The 16121-nt window shown below is 41.7% G+C and overlaps 1 protein-coding gene across 2 annotated transcripts; it reads left to right on the top strand.

The window, feature by feature from the left end:
- The first annotated feature begins 6553 nt into the window (after positions 1-6553).
- LOC139543489 (uncharacterized) lies at positions 6554-10434 on the top strand. 2 transcript variants are annotated; one of them, XM_071349595.1, is made up of 7 exons: positions 6554-7287; positions 7419-7457; positions 7569-7643; positions 7956-8060; positions 8149-8283; positions 8465-8750; positions 9643-10434. In XM_071349595.1, exons 5-7 carry the CDS (start codon positions 8230-8232, stop codon positions 9669-9671), a joined length of 369 nt encoding a protein of 122 aa, XP_071205696.1. In that variant the 5' UTR covers positions 6554-7287; positions 7419-7457; positions 7569-7643; positions 7956-8060; positions 8149-8229; the 3' UTR covers positions 9672-10434. The 2 variants fall into 2 exon arrangements, with proteins under 2 accessions (XP_071205696.1, XP_071205695.1); XM_071349594.1 differs by lacking the exons at positions 6554-7287; positions 7419-7457; positions 7569-7643 and having other exon boundaries at positions 7818-8060.
- Positions 10435-16121: the final 5687 nt, after the last annotated feature.

Raw genomic sequence — 16121 nt, forward strand, 5'->3', positions numbered from 1 at the left:
GCCTGCGGTTATGGAACCGCCACCTGTCCCAGACCTGTTGTTTTTCAACTCTTGATGATCGGCTATGAAAAGCCAACTGAAAATTATTCATGATTATTATTTGACCATGCTTGTCACTTATGAACATTTTTGAACATCTTGGCATAGTTCTGTTATAATCTCCACCCGGCACAGCCAGAAGAGGACTGGCCACCCCTCATAGCCTGGTTCCTCTCTAGGTTTCTTCCTAGGTTTTGGCCTTTCTAGGGAGTTTTTCCTAGCCACCGTGCTTCTACACCTGCATTACTAGCTGTTTGGGGTTTTAGGCTGGGTGTCTGTACAGCACTTCGAGATATTAGCTGATGTACGAAGGGCTATATAAAATAAAATTGATTGATTGAAACCACCTGAGAATATTGATATTCAACTAGTAGGCAGAAACCACCTGAGAATATTGATATTCAACTAGTAGGCAGAAACCACCTGAGAATATTGATATTCAACTAGTAGGCAGAAACCACCTGAGAATATTGATATTCAACTAGTAGGCAGAAACCACCTGAGAATATTGATATTCAACTAGTAGGCAGAAACCACCTGAGAATATTGATATTCAACTAGTAGGCAGAAACCACCTGAGAATATTGATATTCAACTAGTAGGCAGAAACCACCTGAGAATATTGATATTCAACTAGTAGGCAGAAACCACCTGAGAATATTGATATTCAACTAGTAGGCAGAAACCACCTGAGAATATTGATATTCAACTAGTAGGCAGAAACCACCTGAATATTGATATTCAACTAGTAGGCAGAAACCACCTGAATATTGATATTCAACTAATAGACAGAAACCACCTGAATATTGATATTCAACTAGTAGACAGAAACCACCTGAATATTGATATTCAACTAGTAGGCAGAAACAACCTGAATATTGATATTCAACTAGTAGGCAGAAACCACCTGAGAATATTGATATTCAACTAGTAGGCAGAAACCACCTGAGAATATTGATATTCAACTAGTAGGCAGAAACCACCTGAGAATATTGATATTCAACTAGTAGGCAGAAACCACCTGAGAATATTGATATTCAACTAGTAGGCAGAAACCACCTGAGAATATTGATATTCAACTAGTAGGCAGAAACCACCTGAGAATATTGATATTCAACTAGTAGGCAGAAACCACCTGAGAATATTGATATTCAACTAGTAGGCAGAAACCACCTGAGAATATTGATATTCAACTAGTAGGCAGAAACCACCTGAGAATATTGATATTCAACTAGTAGGCAGAAACCACCTGAGAAAATTGATATTCAACTAGTAGGCAGAAACCACCTGAGAATATTGATATTCAACTAGTAGGCAGAAACCACCTGAGAATATTGATATTCAACTAGTAGGCAGAAACCACCTGAATATTGATTTTCAACTAGTAGACAGAAACCACCTGAATATTGATATTCAACTAGTAGACAGAAACCACCTGAATATTGATATTCAACTAGTAGGCAGAAACCACCTGAGAATATTGATATTCAACTAGTAGGCAGAAACCACCTGAGAATATTGATATTCAACTAGTAGGCAGAAACCACCTGAGAATATTGATATTCAACTAGTAGGCAGAAACCACCTGAGAATATTGATATTCAACTAGTAGGCAGAAACCACCTGAGAATATTGATATTCAACTAGTAGGCAGAAACCACCTGAGAATATTGATATTCAACTAGTAGGCAGAAACCACCTGAGAATATTGATATTCAACTAGTAGGCAGAAACCACCTGAGAATATTGATATTCAACTAGTAGGCAGAAACCACCTGAGAATATTGATATTCAACTAGTAGGCAGAAACCACCTGAGAATATTGATATTCAACTAGTAGGCAGAAACCACCTGAGAATATTGATATTCAACTAGTAGGTAGAAACCACCTGAATATTGATATTCAACTAGTAGGCAGAAACCACCTGAATATTGATATTCAACTAATAGACAGAAACCACCTGAATATTGATATTCAACTAGTAGACAGAAACCACCTGAATATTGATATTCAACTAGTAGGCAGAAACAACCTGACTATTGATATTCAACTAGTAGGCAGAAACCACCTGAGAATATTGATATTCAACTAGTAGGCAGAAACCACCTGAGAATATTGATATTCAACTAGTAGGCAGAAACCACCTGAGAATATTGATATTCAACTAGTAGGCAGAAACCACCTGAGAATATTGATATTCAACTAGTAGGCAGAAACCACCTGAGAATATTGATATTCAACTAGTAGGCAGAAACCACCTGAGAATATTGATATTCAACTAGTAGGCAGAAACCACCTGAGAATATTGATATTCAACTAGTAGGCAGAAACCACCTGAGAATATTGATATTCAACTAGTAGGCAGAAACCACCTGAGAATATTGATATTCAACTAGTAGGCAGAAACCACCTGAGAAAATTGATATTCAACTAGTAGGCAGAAACCACCTGAGAATATTGATATTCAACTAGTAGGCAGAAACCACCTGAGAATATTGATATTCAACTAGTAGACAGAAACCACCTGAATATTGATTTTCAACTAGTAGACAGAAACCACCTGAATATTGATATTCAACTAGTAGGCAGAAACCACCTGAATATTGATTTTCAACTAGTAGACAGAAACCACCTGAATATTGATATTCAACTAGTAGACAGAAACCACCTGAATATTGATATTCAACTAGTAGGCAGAAACCACCTGAATATTGATATTCAACTAGTAGGCAGAAACCACCTGAGAATATTGATATTCAACTAGTAGACAGAAACCACCTGAATATTGATTTTCAACTAGTAGACAGAAACCACCTGAATATTGATATTCAACTAGTAGGCAGAAACCACCTGAATATTGATTTTCAACTAGTAGACAGAAACCACCTGAATATTGATATTCAACTAGTAGACAGAAACCACCTGAATATTGATATTCAACTAGTAGGCAGAAACCACCTGAGAATATTGATATTCAACTAGTAGGCAGAAACCACCTGAGAATATTGATATTCAACTAGTAGGCAGAAACCACCTGAGAATATTGATATTCAACTAGTAGGCAGAAACCACCTGAGAATATTGATATTCAACTAGTAGGCAGAAACCACCTGAGAATATTGATATTCAACTAGTAGGCAGAAACCACCTGAGAATATTGATATTCAACTAGTAGGCAGAAACCACCTGAGAATATTGATATTCAACTAGTAGGCAGAAACCACCTGAGAATATTGATATTCAACTAGTAGGCAGAAACCACCTGAGAATATTGATATTCAACTAGTAGGCAGAAACCACCTGAGAATATTGATATTCAACTAGTAGGCAGAAACCACCTGAGAAAATTGATATTCAACTAGTAGGCAGAAACCACCTGAGAATATTGATATTCAACTAGTAGGCAGAAACCACCTGAGAATATTGATATTCAACTAGTAGACAGAAACCACCTGAATATTGATTTTCAACTAGTAGACAGAAACCACCTGAATATTGATATTCAACTAGTAGGCAGAAACCACCTGAATATTGATTTTCAACTAGTAGACAGAAACCACCTGAATATTGATATTCAACTAGTAGACAGAAACCACCTGAATATTGATATTCAACTTATTCTGCCCTTGAGTTGCGTTCCCATGCAAAACTAGACAGATAGCTAACAACTAAGTCTTCAATAAAACTCCCAAGGCGTGACTTTTCTTGAATGAATATATTGAAAACGTTTATGTTGTAAAACTGCAAAATACAGAAAAGAATATACTTTAGTATTCAATTCACACCGACATACTGTAGGTGTATATTATACATTATGTACATTATACATTATACACTTCATGCATTTGAAGCATGCATGAATACAAAGAACGTGCTAAGGTACCATGCATCTGGCATGATGCCAAACCATTTTGGAGTTGCATGAATACAAAGAACGTGCTTAGGTACCATGCATCTGGCATGATGCCAAACCATATAGCTAATTGTTACTCATATGGTAGTTGACTAACTCCTTTCATTACTCTAATAATGTACAACCATCTATGTAGAATAACAAAGCATATTACACTAGAAACAGTAACAAAACTACAGTATTGTATATTTTACAATTCGTTTGCATGACGCACGAGCAAAGTAATACAGCTAACGGCATACACGAAAGGCATTGCAATTTGTGTGAGTAAATGCAACCAACCAACATTGATATGAAAGCAACTCTATCAATAACAAAATTATCATCATTAGCTAAATGCTTGAATCGAACTTACAAACAAATATTTTCCAAGGCTGAAGCGTGACAAGAAATAACTACACTGAAAGACCTGCACCGTAGCGTTGTTTTTAGCTGCTTCTATGCGTGCAGAACGCAGTCTCTACTTCCTGTTTGCGTACAGTCTAAGTACCAAAAAGCTCCACTAGGGGGCAAATAACACCATGGAACACAATGAAAATCCATTTTAACCATTGTAATAAAATAATCTGTTACCTTCTAACAGGATGGCAGCACAATTTAACTACACTACTAAGCATACTTAAAGATGTGACATACTGCAGTGTATCACGGTTATTTTCAACCACAATAAGGTTGGAGTAAGGATAGAGATCCCCCCCTGCGATGATTGGGTTGCAGAGGAAGACAGTGTGTGGGACCAAAAGTGTTACGATGACCAGAAACAGCCATTTCAGGCCTAACATGGGTACGCTGACCCCAAAAAGAAAGCCCTTAACCATAAGTGAGTACACTGTGGCCATACCCATATGGGAGAGGGATACAGGAACTAACCCCTCCACTTGATTCTGGGCAGATGCACCAAACAGTACCAGCCCCAGGATTGTGTACAATCCTGTGCTGATCGAGAGCAGCTGAAACATGAGGAGGACCCAAACAGTGTCCACACTCTAATCAATCCCACCAGAGCACCAGAACCCCAATGCTGAGGAGTAGCTGGGCCACTGTCTTGTGGTGGAAGGAGTATGTGATGAGTTTGTGTACCACAAAGGAAGAGGAGAGGATTAAAACTGAAATAAACGGGGTGACAGACATCCGCGGCATTGATGTGTTGTGCTCTAGCTTGCTGCTGTAGCCTACTGGCACCATCTGTTACATCATTAACGTTAGCTTCGAGTTGTAGCAAGATAGATAACGTTACAACAGTCCCATTCAAAGTAGCTAGCTACAGTAGCTACCGAGCATATGATTCTTAAATCACTCTGTCCCTCCTTGCTAACGTACCATGCCCATTGGCAAAAACTGTAGTTCCAAGACTTTAGACATCCTCTGATAAACCGAAATATGTAGTGACAGTAAACAAAACAAATTATACTATAATGACAGCAACAATGACACTTGTTAGCCTGAACTCAGGAGTACAACTCTTGAACCTCGGGTAATCATTTTGATGCTCAGTGCATACTTGTCAAACTACTAGAGGATAATCAAGCACAATACAAAATGTCAGTTACGACACTTTTCCTCCAATATTGCACAACACTTGAGCCAAGACTTGAGTAGTGTTGATGATTAACTACCAGAGAGAGAGACCAAATCAAGACGCTGGACAGAGTGGATTTCAGTTGTAACAAAAAGGCAGTTTATTGGCACAAAGATATCTTGTCCTGCAGTTTAGCGTGCACGGACCTAGTCATATGACTCAGTAAGGAGTCAGCTGAAAAAGGGTACCTAAACAGAGGTTACAGCAGATTTTATACATGGAACAATGTAGGTAGAGTCTCGTCGTGTTGGTCTTCTGACTGGTCCTGAAGAGTTGGAGGCGGGCCTGCTCTAGCCAGAACAGGAGCCCCATTGGTGCACGGCAAAGTCCTCTGCTCTTGGCACCCGACCAGTAGAGAGGGGAGTGAAGTGTGTGTGTGTGTTCATGCGATGTAATGTTTGTGTGTCCAGGAGTCATGAGATAAGGGGAACTGTAACTGGCAGTTACTGTCTGGGGCTAGGGGGTTTCCTGATTAGAGGGATGTGAGCAATTACTTAAGTCAGGCGGTTTAGTTTGGCGCTTCTATAACTGTTTTGTGCGGTCAGCATCCTTGTCACAATGGGGTACCATTGTGTCAATGGGGAACCTTGTTCTGTGCAACAGCAGTCTTGTGTTTTAGTCATGGGGTGTGTTGTGCAAGCTTTTAATCCTATGGTCACAAGCAGGCTCTAAAGCAGCCGGAGGGCCCTAGGCCAGTATATGAATATATGTATATATGACAGTAGCTAGCTTGCTAAACCAAAACAAAAGTACTGGACCTCCGCATTTGGATGAATCACTTTCACAACCACAAAGTTACTATTGCGCAGATCATGAAGTGCGCTAAGGCAGTGCTGCATTTAAAGACATTTCCACCTGCTGGCTTGTGCCTGAAATGTGATGACCAAAGAGTCCTCAACAGCTCATTTGAGTTAGATAGAAAGCTAGATAGATATATTTGATTTGACAGTTTAATAAAATAATAAAAAACGTTTAATTAAATAAAACATGACAGGCCAGGGACAACACAATAAAGTAAACGGCTTTCATTGTGGTACCTTAATGTTACTCAAAGTAAAACAATAATACAAAAAATATTTGGCAAGGAATGGTTTCTTCCTATTGATATCATGTTGGCCTATCTATGTAAAACGTCCAACCAACCATCGATACAACCATTACCCAGTCAGTAGGTTATAATAAGCACATCACGTTCGTTATTGAGCTACAACCAGTGAGAAGATGATACCACCAGTCCGGCTCCAAACAGGCCTTTTTCTTGTGACGTTTTATGCGCAGTCATAAAGCTGTGACCTAAAATGACGTAACCATGCATTCATTCACTACATAAACTGTGTTCAGATTTGATTTAATCTGTACAATAGTTTTCTTCACTCAGGTCGTTGCAGGTAATCTTTGGCCTTTAGGGGCACCTCCTTCCCAACATAAATATACATATATAGGGAATAGGGTGCCATTTGGGATGCCATCTTTGTGTGTGTGTCTGGGTGTGAGTCAGGATGTGTTTTGTGTCAATTAATTGATGGAAATGTTTCCCTCAGAAAGAAAGATGGATCGTAATGATGAGAGAATAAAAAGAGCTTTAAGACGCCGCCCTTATGTGGTAAATATCAAATATTTGTTTGTTTTGTCCTGTTTTTGTTATATTATCACATTTTAAATTGAGTGTTGTGTTGACAGTTGAAACCAGTGAGGGTGAACAGCCCTGATTCCGTGTTGTGGCCAACCGGCAAGGTGCACAGAAGGCCAAAGCCTGTAAGTCATATCTGACCTGAAACAAAACACATACACATTAGTTATGCATTCTGCATGTACAAACTGCAGTTATCAGAATTAAAGCAATTGCAGATATCCCTATCTAACCTCATTGAATGCTGTCTTGACAGTCTACTTCAGTGCAGACCCCTCAGATCCACAAAAGGCCTGTAAGTCACATTCAAATTCAACCACATAACAGTACTTATATTATTTATTGATACACAATTCAAGGCCAAAATGACCAAAGCAGTGTTGAATTCATTCTTTACTGTTAACAGCCAATCATTGTGAGCTATGGGCAGGACCAAATATCTGGGGATGGATGGAGCGTCAATCCAGAGCCTCTCAGCCAGGTCAGACATCTCTGCTGTTCCCATAGAGACACAACAGATAGATCAATCTGTTGATTCATATGGCCATTTTGGTTGGCTTGGTTGAATTGACAATCATCCATTTGAGATGCTAAAGAATCCTATACTATGGAAGGTCTTTAGCCCCACCCCTAATGTTATGGGATATGCATTTATTGCATTTTCAGTTACCCATGTATTGCTCACTACTTGTACAACCATGTTGGATTGCCTACGTATTCTACATTTCCTTGAGGGTCAATGCCAGTGTATTCTATGGCTGCCATGAGTACATGCCTTTCTCTGTCTACTCAGTCTGGAAGGGTGACTCGGCTGATAGAGAGAAAAAATGATGACGTGATCTCATCCTCCAGTTCGGATGACTTTTCGATCTACTCCTTCACTGACTGTGAATCGGAGGTAAGAGTTGTACCCTACCGTCCATGTCTTTCTTGAGTGACATCACTGTGAGGAGGATGGTCTTTGACTAGTTGACTCTGATACACAGTGTGATGATGAGGATCATGAAAGGAGGACACCACCTCTGAAAGTTGAGAATGGAAAGGTGACAAAGCTTGACGTGAGGGATATGGACGAGGGTGATGATCTGTCTCTCCACTCCTTCGATGAGTCAGACTGCCTGGTAAGTTCTGCATATTTTTTTTTTTTACATATATACATGGGAGATTGGAAATGATGCAGACAATTACTTATTGAGGGTAGTCATGTATCTGCAATGTGTATAGAGTAATTAGAAAGTATTTCTACAGATTGTGTTGAAGATAGCACTTTCCTATATGTTACTTTACTTTCTGGTCCTACAGAGCCCAGGGAAGGTCTCAGGTCCTGTCTGTCAAGACTGGCCTCTCTCCTCTTGTGACCTCAGCACACCGGACCCCGGCTGTGGCCCTACGGGCCCTGCCCTCTGCTGTAGGCTCTCCCTACCCAGTAAATGTCCCAAGGCCTCTGACTCCTCTCAGCCCTGTCATTATCGCTCCGCCCCGAACAGAGAACTTCCCATACCGCCACAGCCCTCGCCTGGCTCCCATCACCAACCTGAGCGAGACCGGCAGGAAGCTGCTCCAGGAAATGGCTGGAGTGGCCCCACAGGTGAGAGGAAATACAAGAAGGGAATATTGGCCGTAAGTCCTATAGTATAGCATAAGTCCTTCTATAGTATAGTATAGCTCAAGAGAAAAGAAAACCCATAAGCTTACATTACTTTATCTCCTTGTCCAAAATATTCAGGAAGGGAAGGTCAATAAGAAAAAGAAGGGCAAGGCCAAAAAAGTAGTAAAACAAGAGAAGGCCAGTAAGATACAACAGATGGGAAATGTTGGAGAAAGTAAGGAGGACAAGAAAGAGGAAAAGAAGAGTCTGAGGAAGAGGTAAGGAAATAGAGGAGGGAGAAGTGGAACATAACCAGGGAATACTAGACTAGGGAATTAGAGAAATAGAATGAGGTAGCGGAGAAAGAGCAGCTATCTGATGTGTAAGTGCAAACTTAAGCAATAAGGCATGAGGAAGTGTGGTAAATGGCCAATATATCATGGCTATGGGCTGTTCTTTAGCACGACGCAACACGGAGTGCCTGGATACAGCCCTTAGCCGTGGTATTTTGGCCATATACCACAAACCCCAGAGGTGCGTTATTGCTGTTATTAACTGGTTACCAACGTAATTAGAGCAGTAAAAATAAATGTTTTGTCATACTCGTGGTATACGGTCTGTTATAAACTGGGTGGTTCGAGCCCTGAATGCTGATTGGCTGACAGCCGTGGTATATCAGACCGTGTACCACAGGTATGACAAAGCATTTAATGGCTGTATCCAGGCACTCTGTGTTGTGTTGTGCGTAAGAACAGCCCTTAGCTGTGGTATATTGGCCATATGGTATATATTTATTGCTTAAATATACCACGGCTTTCAGCCAATCAGCATTCAGGGTTCGAACAACCCAGTTTATAGTACTATTTATTCTCCTGTGGTTTTTGATTGACAGGTTTCTTCAGTGGCTGCTGCCCAAACTGAGATGTTCAAAGAAATAATGGCCAACTATTACTTCTACCACACACACACACACACACACACAGATTTTGAGTATTGGTTACTCCTACAACACACACAAATGTAATTTCAGAGACAGGAACTATGATTAGCAAAATACATATATTGGTCTCATTCTTATATTTTGAGACATGCAGTATTATTAACACAAAAAAAAGATATGGATCCCCATACAGCCTATGATAATGAGTTGGATTTACATGTTTAGGCTTGGAAATATAGCCAGGAGAAGCAGGGTCAACACCTCTACTCATGCCATAAGTGCCATGACATCTTTAGGAACCACAGAGAGATAAGACCTCTGTCTCCACAGTCTCCTCCAAAGGACTGCAACAACCTTAGGGCAGTGTCACTGGTATTGGGGTCTTAGGTCTCCTTTGGCCAAAGGGAAGAGAAGAGGGCCCCTTACTGGTCTCCTTGCAATATCTGGTCTCCCACACAGAGATGGAAATCTACACCTGTTTAGACCCTGGAGGATATGACTTCAGATGAGAGATGCAGAACGTAAAAGCTTCAAACACACTGATATGCAAATTCAGAACCATTGTACACTGAAGTGGAGCATGCATCTGGTCTGAAGCATGTCAAAAGAGTGCAAATGAACTGGGACTGGAGGACTGTATCACATTTAAACTAAAATAGCATGTATCTGATGTAGCTACACTTATCTGTACTTGAATTGTGCTGTTTGAAACGTGCATTTCCAATAAAGCTTTTTAAATTGCAATTATTTGTGTCAGACAGATTTTTGTCTTAATTAATTACACCAGGGGTTCTTAAACTTTTTACAGCAAGGGAATATTATTGTACTGATATTATCTTACCTGTTATCAGTGGGGGGGTTTATTCTGCTGCTCTGGAATGTATCCCACGGTAGGTGGCGGTATTGAACCAATAAATAGTTGGATTGCTCGCCAGAAACCGTTCCCGGGATGCTGTCAAAAACCTTACAATTAAGTAAGTTGCAGTTGGCCTTTGTGTGGCTTTTATTCCTTGCATTGCCATACAAGCAAGACACTGTCTTTAGCTAATGTTAGCTCTCAAAGCAGATGATAAACACCCAGTATATTGCTTGACCTGATCCCTGAGTTTGCCATGAAAACATGGCATTTGTTTATATTTACAATGGTGTTTACAGGATCCGTATTCAGAGAGTCACCTTCACAGCAGCCCTCTCTCAACACCTTCAGCAGCAGGTTTTGACTCAACAGGAGAGGGGAGGCATTGAGCTGGACACCCTCAACTCACAGGCTCAATCAGGTATTAACACTGTTTTGAAACAGTGTTAATACCTGATTGAGCCTGTGAGTTGAGGGTGTCCAGCTCAATGCCTCCCCTCTCCTGTTGAGTCAAAACCTGCTGCTGAAGGTGTTGAGAGAGGGCTGCTGTGAAGGTGACTCTCTGAATACGGATCCTGTAAACACCATTGTAAATATAAACAAATGCCATTTACAACTGCTCTGAAACCTAGAAGTAGTGGTTTCCCCTTGCTCTGCAAGGGCCGCGGCCTTTGTGGAGCGATGGGTAACGATGCTTCGTGGGTGTCAGTTGTTGATGTGTGCAGATGGTCCCTGGTTCGCGCCCGGGAAAGGAGGAGGTCGAAAGGGGGGTGAGTGTAACGGATGTGAAATGGCTAGCTAGTTAGCGGGTACGCGCTAATAGCATTTCAAACGGTTATGTCACTTGCTCTGAGACTCGAAGAAGGGTTTCCCGTTGCTCTGCAAGGGCCGCGGCTTGTCGGGGCGAGGGGACGTACCTAAGTTATACTGTTGCATAGTAAGTTGTGTGTGTGTGTTTTTGTTCCAGAGTGAGTCAGTATGCCAGACTCCACTGGAGTAACAATACCACACAGAGATCAAGGACCCTAGAGGTGCCCCCGTGTTGAGGATCAGCGTGGCGGATGTGTTGTTACCTACCCTTACCACCTGGGGGCGGCCCGTCAGGAGGTCCAGGATCCAGTTGCAAAGGGAGGTGTTTAGTCCCAGGGTCCTTAGCTTAGTGATGAGCTTTGAGGGCACTATGGTGTTAAACGCTGAGATGTAGTCAATGAATAGCATTCTCACATAGGTGCTTCTTTTGTCCATGTGTGAAAGGGCAGTGTGGAGTGCAATAGAGATTGCATCATCTGTGGATCTGTTGGGGCGGTATGCAAATTGAAGTGGGTCCAGGGTTTCTGGGATAATGGTGTTGATGTGAGCCATGGCCAGCCTTTCAAAGCACTTCATGGCTACAGATGTGAGTGCTACGGGTCGGTAGTCATTTAGGCAGGTTACCTTAGTGTTCTTGGGCACAGGGACTATGGTGGTATTACAGACTCCGACAGGGAGAGGTTGAAAATGTCAGTGAAGACGATTGCCAGTTGGTCAGAGCATGCCCGGAGTACACAGCCTGGTAATCTATCTGGCCTTGCGGCCTTATGAATGTTGACCTGTTTAAAGGTTTTACATCGGCTGCGGAGAGCATGATCACGCAGTCATCCGGAACAGCTGATGCTCTTATGCATGTTTCAGTGTTACTTGCCTTGAAGCGAGCATAGAAGTTATTTAGCTCATCTGGTAGGCTCGTGTCACTGGGCAGCTCTCGGCTGTGCTTCCCTTTGTAGTCTGTAATAGTTTGCAAGCCCTGCCACATCCGACGAGCGTCGGAGCCGGTGTAGTATGATTCGATCTTAGTCCTGTATTGACACTTTGCCTGTTTGATGGTTCGTCGGGGGGCATAGCGGGATTTCTTATAAGCTTCCGTGTTAGAGTCCCGCTCCTTGAAAGCGGAAGCTCTACCCTTTAGCTCTGTGCGGATGTTGCCTGTAATCCATGGCTTCTGGTTGGGTATATACGTATAGTCACTGTGGGGACAACGTCATTGATCCACGTACTGATGAAGCCAGTGATTGATGTGGTGTACTCCTCAATGCCATCGGAAGAATCCCAGGAACATATTCCAGTCTGTTTCAAGCAAAACAGTTCTGTAGTTTAGCATCTGCTTCATCTGACCACTTTTTTATAGACTGAGTCACTGATGCTTCCTGCTTTAATTTTTTCTTGTAAGCAGGAATCAGGAGGATAGAATTATGGTCAGATTTGCCAAATGAAGGGCGAGGGAGAGCTTTGTACGCATCTCTGTGTGTGGAGTAAAGGTGGTCTAGAGTTCGTTTACCCCCCCCCTCTGGTTGCACATTTAACATGCTGGTTGAAATTAGGTCAAACTGATTTAAGTTTCCCTCCATTATTGTCCCCGGCCACTAGGAGCGCCGCGTCTGGATGAGCGTTTTCCTGTTTGCTTATGGCGGTATACAGCTCATTGAGTGCGGTCTTAGTGCCAGCATCGGTCTGTGGTGGTGTGTAGACAGCTATGAAAAATATAGATGAAAAATGTCTAGGTAGATAGTGTGGTCTGCAGCTTATCATGAGATACTCTAGCTCAGGCGAGCAAAACCTTGAGACTTCCTTGGATATCGTGCACCAGCTGCTGTTATATCCTGCCGATAGTGTATAACCCGCCAGCTGTATGTTATTAATGACGTCGTTCAACCACGACTCTGTGAAGCATAAGATATTACAGTTTTTAAGGTCCCGTTGGTAGGATATATGTGCTTTTAGTTCGTCCCATTTATTTTCCAGCTATTGTACGTTGGCTAACAGTACGGATGGCAAAGGCAGATTAGGCACTCGTCGCCTGATCCTCACAAGGCACCCCGATCTCCTTCTGCGAAATCTACATCTTTTTTTCCTACGAATGACAAGGATGAGGGCCTGTTCAGGTGTCTGGAGTAAATCCCTCTCGTCTGACCCATTAAAGAAAAATTCTTTGTCCAATTCAAGGTGGGTAATCGCTGTTCTGATGTCCAGAAGCTCTTTTCGGTCATATAAGACGGTAGCAGCAACATTATGTACAGAATAAGTTTCAAACAATGCGAAAAAACTAACAAAATAGCATGGTTGGTTAAGAGCCAATAAAACGTCAGCCATCCTCTCTGGCGCCAGTACAACTTTATAAGTCCATGTTACGGGGAACAAATGGAATTTGTTTTTCTGAAGGGTTTGGTCACAGATCTGCCAGTTCAGATCAAATCCCACGTTTTGTTGCCTGACTCAGGACTCAAACCAGTGACCTTTCAGTTACTGGACTAATTCTCTATCTTCCACATTCTAAAACTTTTAATTTTTTTTATTTCACCTTTATTTAACCAGGTAGACAACAAGTTCTCATTTACAACTGCGACCTGCCATGGGCATCCTAGGCAAAGTTCCCTTTACACTATCCCATGTGCGTGTCTCATGATCTGGTAATGAGGTAGTCCTGCCTGTAAGTTTAATACCAGTGTCACCCTCAGCTCAAGAGGGCATTACATCTTGGTCTAATGCTCAAGACACTGTTTTTTCCCATGGGAGTCCCGGGTACAGATCCTGCCCATGAAATATGCACACCTCTCCCAAAGCACAATTCCACTACCACCAATGTGGTGTTTTTTTTTGCAAACAGCAATGGTGTAATGCCCCTTTTGTCTCAAACCCAGGTCTCCCTGCCCGTAGGCAAACAAATATATTTTAGTGAATTCAGGCGGTCGACCCATACAGGTTTTGAACCTGGGTCCATCAACTGTCAAGCCAACACCTTAAGTGCTACGCCAAGATGTCCAAACCCTTCGATGAGGTCGCTCGGTGTTGGATTAAGGTTGCTACATTACCTCCTTCCTTGGGGAGAGCATGCCCCCACACTTCTTTATAGCAAGTCTCTCACGTGTACACACATCTTTGATGGCTTCACAGACACTATCCCACTTCTGATACCAATGTAACAAATTTGGGGGTAGCTCCAACTGGGACTCGAACCCCAGTCCAGTGACTAGCAAGCCAACACCTTATCCATTACCCCAAGAGATCAGAAGGTGGTAAGTGTTGGGTTAAGCTTGCTACAATATATACTTATATAGGGCAATGTGTGATCTGGGTGAGGCAGCATTGCCACTAGTGCTCCCGACACAGCCAAACACAATCTTTACCTTCTTAACCTTACCTAACCTAAAGTCAAATACATTTAGACAAACCACCATGTGAGCAGCAAGTTTAGGGTTAATGGAGTGAAGTGGGTGATGGGTAGGACCACCAGTATGAACTATATGTCTATGAATGTATTACAAACGGGATGGATGCTCTTCATCAACATCATCTTTTCTGTGAAACTAGATATCAGCAATCAATCAACAAGACGAATGAAATGGAGCAAATGAAGACATTAGAACTGCTAAAGGTAATATATTATATTCTGAAACTCATTTCTTACTGGTAGATTTTGTACATGATCTGTCAATCCTGAGAGCGACGCTCTCTCTCCTCCCCTTCCCCCCATCTCTCTTTGCATGTGCTGGGGCGAAGTTTCCCCTAGATACAGATCTAGGATCAGCTTCCCCTCCCCAAACCCAACAAGGACTACTAGCGGGGGGAATTCAAACCTGATCCAAAGCCAGGGTCTATTTGGGGAACTTGTCCCATCCCCCACAACTCTACATGTGGATGCAGCTTTCTCCAGCTTACCATGCTCACAAAGAAAACAGCAGTGTATTTCAGCTGTAAGTATTTTGAAGTTACTAGCGATATTATTTTAAATGAATTTACCTAGCTTCGTTATTATTCAACAATAACTCGGCCAATGTAGTTGTAGCGGGCTACATTTCGTCGATGCATGGAAAAGTATTAGCTATGGTGAAGCATTATGTTAGCTAGCTAGCAGCTATACTGTTAGGTTAATTAGCCAGCTAGCTGCTAAAGGTTGCTGGAGTAGACATTAATACATTCCGGAATTGATTATTATTGCATTGCTTATCTTTGCTATGATGTTTTAGATGTTCTCATATGAAAGAATTTTGTGTTGTGCATAATGTTAAATTCCATAGCAGTAATGTTAAACTAGCTACTGGTAGCTAGCTACATTGTATTGCAAATGTGGTCCTAGTTCGGCAACGTTAGCTTTCCTGTGGCAGGACGAGTTATTTGCGCAAGTCACAACGTGAGACATTTTGTTTAGAGGTGATTGTATTTTGAAATGGCAGCTAGGTATAGGCATTTGGAATATTTCACTATTCAAATATGGATATCCGGATGGTCCAAATACATTTCTTTATTTTGTGAAAATATGTTTTGTTTGCCGCAGGACTGGCAGAGACAGTGCTGTGCTAGAAGGGAAGGTTTGATTGGGAGAGACAGTTGTTGCTGCCATAGGTAATCTGTCATACTATACATTTATTAATGACATGTCTATTTTAAAATTGTTCTCGTTAGAATGTAGTAGAGTTAAAATGGTTATTCCATCAAACTTCAAATTATTAGAATAGTACACAACGCAGAACAGAACAAACAGGTTGAGGGTCAGTGGCCAAAGCCCGCGAACAGGAATATTCCAAGTTCAGACAGAGGGGGA

Source organism: Salvelinus alpinus, chromosome 18, assembly GCF_045679555.1.
Source record: "Salvelinus alpinus chromosome 18, SLU_Salpinus.1, whole genome shotgun sequence".
In the NCBI taxonomy this organism is placed as follows: Eukaryota; Metazoa; Chordata; class Actinopteri; order Salmoniformes; family Salmonidae; genus Salvelinus; species Salvelinus alpinus.

Excerpts from the sequence above, each read along its gene's own strand:
- LOC139543489 (XM_071349594.1), top strand. The coding sequence starts at position 7,902 with ATGCCAGTGTATTCTATGGCTGCCATGAGTACATGCCTTTCTCTGTCT. Across the intron at positions 8,284-8,464 it reads TCGATGAGTCAGACTGCCTG|AGCCCAGGGAAGGTCTCAGG; the intron begins GTAAGTTCTGCA and ends CTGGTCCTACAG. Across the intron at positions 8,751-9,642 it reads TGGCTGGAGTGGCCCCACAG|GTTTCTTCAGTGGCTGCTGC; the intron begins GTGAGAGGAAAT and ends TTTGATTGACAG.